A 4,491-nucleotide genomic window follows, 5' to 3' on the forward strand; every position below is an offset into this window, starting at 1 on the left:
GATTTGTTATTCCACTTATTTATGCATTCTTTGGTAGATTCCTGTATGTGCCCTGACCGGGGATCAAACCCACAACCTTGGCATATTGGGATGAGGCTCTAACCAACAGAGTGACCTGGCCAGGGCTCCCCTGCTTTTTAAAAAAAGTTGGTACTTACTGAGTAACTGAGAGTGAGAAAGTAACTTAGATGGCAAACAACCCCTTTTCCTTTCAAACTCCCACATTGGACTGAATTGTATTATTTAGCTATCTAAAATTGAAATAGAAAAAAACACCTCTATCAGATTATATCAGCAAAACTAAGAATTTCCTACACATATATTATGAAGTATGGAAAATAATTACACTGAGGTTTATTAATGTTGCCATTCAGTTTTAAAGACAAGAAAATGTGGACAATGCAATTTACCACCCAGAACCAGTCCCCTTGAGTCTGAAAACTGGAGGAAAGTAATCAAGGCAGGCTTTGAACTGGGACAGAACAGCTTCTACATTGTTACTCTGGTAGACTGGAATCCATACCCGTCAAGGGCATGTACCATGCTTGCGGGCACATCCCCAGTAGGGGGTGTTGCAGGAGGCAGCTGATCGACGTTTCTAACTCTCTATCCCTTTCCCTTCCTCTCTGTAAAAAAAATCAATAAAATATATTTTAAAAATAAAGTCAAAGGAGAAAGCAGGTCATAGTCCAAAGTATAATTTGTGAAAGAAAACTGAATGGCTTAAGGTCCACTCAACCAAAACATGGAAACTTTAATTGGATTAGAATTACACCTTTTAAGAATGTGGGCAGTACATTCTTTATAGCACCAATTCCTTCTGAGGAGGAAATTCATAAGCCATTTGAGTAAGTGTTCTAGCTGTACCTGGACTAGTTATAGAGATGTCCCAAGCATGGTCATATCAGCATCAATGTCTGGGCATGCTCAAATTTCTTATATCCCCGAAAGGTCTCACAGCCAGCAGGAAACTCTTCCCTCCCCACCCACACCAAACTCTGGAAAACCCTAGAGTCCCTTTTTAGAGCTCCTCCTTCTCGGCCCCTTTCTTCTGGAAGGCAGTCAAGATGTTTAAGCTCTTCTGGAGCTCTTCCTTCTTCCCGTCGCTCATTTTGTTCTTCTCAATCAGCTTGGTGATCCGGGTCATCTCTGATGTTGGGAAGTCCTCACCTTGGTCTAAGACCTTCCCCATGATCTTCAGGTACTGCTCAGCCCACTTCTTCTCAGTCTCTTTCACATTTGCCAGGTTGTCCTGCCCTCGTTTCAAGAGGGCCTGGCGGGCCTCCACGCCAGAGGCCCTGATGAACTCCCCAGCAAGGGCATCGTATGTAGGCAGGCAACCAGGCATACCTAGGTAGATCCCTTGCCCCTTTAGCCAGCGCTGGATGGCTCCAACCTTAACCGGCCCACTGTATAGGATTGGGTTCTCAAAGTCCCCATCCCGGAAGAGGTAAAAGACTGGGTAGTTCTCTTTGTCCAACTTGTATTTCTCACTTAGCTCCATATTCAGCTTGTCACCATAATCTGTGAACAGAAACCAGATATGAGGAGCAAGACCAAGAAGAATGTGGGGCAGAAGATTGTTATGAGGCCTATCTGAGCTGAGAGGAAGAAGCATGTTGGTTGTGTCTGAATTCCTCCTTGCTACTTCCTAGCCATGTGGCATTAGTCAAACCACATTTAACTTCTCTGTACTCCATTTTCCTCATCTGAAAAATAGTACTTCTGAGTATCTGAGATGCCCACTATATGCCAGGTACTGTTCTAAGTGCTGGAGATCTAGTTGTGATTAAGAGTATAAAGCTCTCTGACCTCAAGGAGCTCATATTCTTCTAAGAGTGAGAAGAAAGATGATAAACAAATGAACATAAAATGATTAGTGCCACGATGAAAATAAAATGGAGGTGTGAGCGTAGTGGGGGCTGAGGCATTCCAGCTGGGAGGAAACGGAGAGTGAAGAACCCACTGCACTTGGGAATAAATACTTAGGTTGAGTTCTGGATGAGCCATTCCTCCCCCACAGCCTGGAGCTTCAGTATAACAGGTAGACAATATGTCTTGCTTTTCAAGTGGGATTCAAGAGAAGTTTAAAAATGCAATGTCTATACGTCTTTACAGAATGTAAACTGCTAATCGTTGGCCACTATTATTATTAAAGCTGCCACTGTGGTTGACAGCTGCCCTTGGTTTAGTGGCAACTCTGGTTGTTTTGAGCTGAAGCGAGGATAGAAGAATGGACTATGCTGTCCCGTAGGAGGCATGGCACTCCCTCTGACCACAGTCCCCTGCAAGAGCTCCAAGTTCTCATAGTAAATTTAATGTCAGTGGAGGTTGGAGGGTGAAGAATGGTGGATTCCCTTCCCTAAGGCACCCATGAGGCTGAGCAGAGGTTCTGCGGTCACAGAATCTGCTCAAGAGAAGCTTGCCATGATTTCTTGAGAGGTCATGACCCCATTTTTACGTAGTGTGTGACTCAGAAAGGTGCTGGGTATTCCCTCTACAAGCAGGGAAATAATTCTTAGCTTCCTCCCCCTCTGCCCTTCCCAGTCGCCTGGACTTGTTCATACCTGAAATTCCCACCTCTGCCACCAAGAGATCATCACTGGAGGCTGAGTTTTCAGCCAGACGCTTGAACTCATCCTGCTTCTCACCGTAGGGGTACTGGGTGTCGAACTTCACCAAGACGAACTTGCTTTTGGGAATGACCTGAAGGTGTATAGAATTGAGTGGGTAGGGGGTTCCAGGAATTGTTGGGGCTAACTGCCTTTCCCAACAGACTCCTGGTTAAGAAACAGAGTGGAAACCAAGCCCACAAAGGAGACAAGATCTCAATTACTAATATTCATTCATCCACCTATTGATTCATTTAACAATTTATATGCTGGGTACCCCATTAGATGCTTATTCACACAAATCAAAGAAATACAACCCTGTCTAGAATAAGCAAAGCTATAGAGATACTAAGGCCTTCTCCTCCAGTGGCCCTTTGGTAAGGTCATGGAGACCCTTAGCACACAATACATTAGCCCCTGTCATGCCCATCATCCCAGGGTTGGGGGGTGGGGGGAGGGCTTTCTCAGGAAACATTGAACCAAAAAATCTGACCAAAAAAAAAGCCAACTAACCATCTATAAAGGAGTTGGCACCATGGAGGACACTTTGGCTAGGGAGCCCACAGTTTGAACTCTGCAATTTCAGGGCTCAAGAGAAGTGGCTGAGAGTCCAGGGTTGGGACAATATCCCTTCCCTAGACCACAGTTCCCTCTGACTAGATCTCTAGGTACTAAACTGGTAGGGCCAAAATTTTTATTTTAATTGTAAAATTCGCTTCACTGGGATATTGTAAAATTCAGTGGGATTTTTAGTACATTAACATTGTTGCACAATCCTGCTGACTATGCAAAAACCCCCACAACAATGTGCAATCATCATTAATATATAGTTCCAGAATATTTTCAACCTGAAAAGGAACCACATACCCATTAAGCAGCCATTCCCCAGTCCTCCTTTCCCCCGATCCCTATCATCCACTAATCTACTTTGTCTCTATGATTTGTCTACTCTGATGGAATTATACAATGTGGCCTTTTGTGACTTCCCTCTTTCACTTAGCATGTTTTCAAAGTTCATCCATGCTGTAGCATGCATCGATATTTCATTTATTTTTGTGGCCAAATAAATATTCCATTGTATAAATAGACCAATTTGCTTAGCCATTCATCAGTTGATGGACATTTGGGATGTTTCAACCTTTTGGCTATTTGTGAATATCTGTTAGAAACATTCATGTAAACATTTTTGTTTTTATACCTGTCTTCATTTCTTTGGGGTATATACTTAGGAGTGGAACTGAGGGGTCATGTGGTAATTCTACATTTGACGTATGGAAGGATCCAAGGACTTCTTTTGATGGTTTCTTCCAATGCATATATTTGATCTAACAAACTGTCTTTGATCAGTAATACTGCCTTCTCTTTCTCCAACAAAATTTTTTCTAATCAAAGTGATCATTTCGTCAGTGTTTCATTGCAGGCAATCACTGTCCTTTATTAAGTCAAACCGACATCATTCCAGTTTTTGTTAGCCTTGTTCCTTATTGTGTGTTGGTGTGGTGTCTGTTTAGTTTTAGGTTTTAAAAATATTTCACACTGCCTAGGGGGGACAAGGGAAGAGGGAGAAGCCACCAGAACAGGTCATCTTTAAGTGGTGACTGACCCCCAAAATTCTGAGCTCTGGGGGCCTACAAGCAAGGAAGACTTAAAATGTAAATCAGATCACATCCCTCTGGCTCAGCTAGCCTTATTTCAATTCAATACACCGAACTCATTCCCACTTAGGGCCTTTTCATTTTCTCTCTGGCTGGATTGCCCTTTCCCTAGTTTTTTCTATGATTCTCTATCATTCAAAGTTCCGTTCATATATCCCCTCCTAACGGAGGCCCCCTCAACTCATACCACACTCTATCTCTTACCCTGCTCTACTTTCTTTGCT

General features: G+C 43.1%; 1 protein-coding gene across 1 annotated transcript in view; it reads right to left on the bottom strand.

The window, feature by feature from the left end:
* Positions 1 to 339: 339 nt before the first annotated feature.
* Positions 340 to 4,491, bottom strand: part of ERP29 (endoplasmic reticulum protein 29) — a 6,869-nt gene continuing 2,717 nt past the window's right edge. The window contains exons 2-3 of the mRNA XM_080649518.1: positions 2,568 to 2,706; positions 340 to 1,524 (exon numbers count right to left, since the gene is read on the bottom strand). Coding sequence (XP_080505644.1) covers positions 1,022 to 1,524; positions 2,568 to 2,706 — 642 coding nt within the window. The 3' untranslated portion in view covers positions 340 to 1,021. The remainder of the gene's footprint in view (positions 1,525 to 2,567; positions 2,707 to 4,491) is intronic.

This window comes from Plecotus auritus, assembly GCF_963455305.1.
Source record: "Plecotus auritus genome assembly, chromosome: 13".
NCBI lineage: Eukaryota > Metazoa > Chordata > Mammalia > Chiroptera > Vespertilionidae > Plecotus > Plecotus auritus.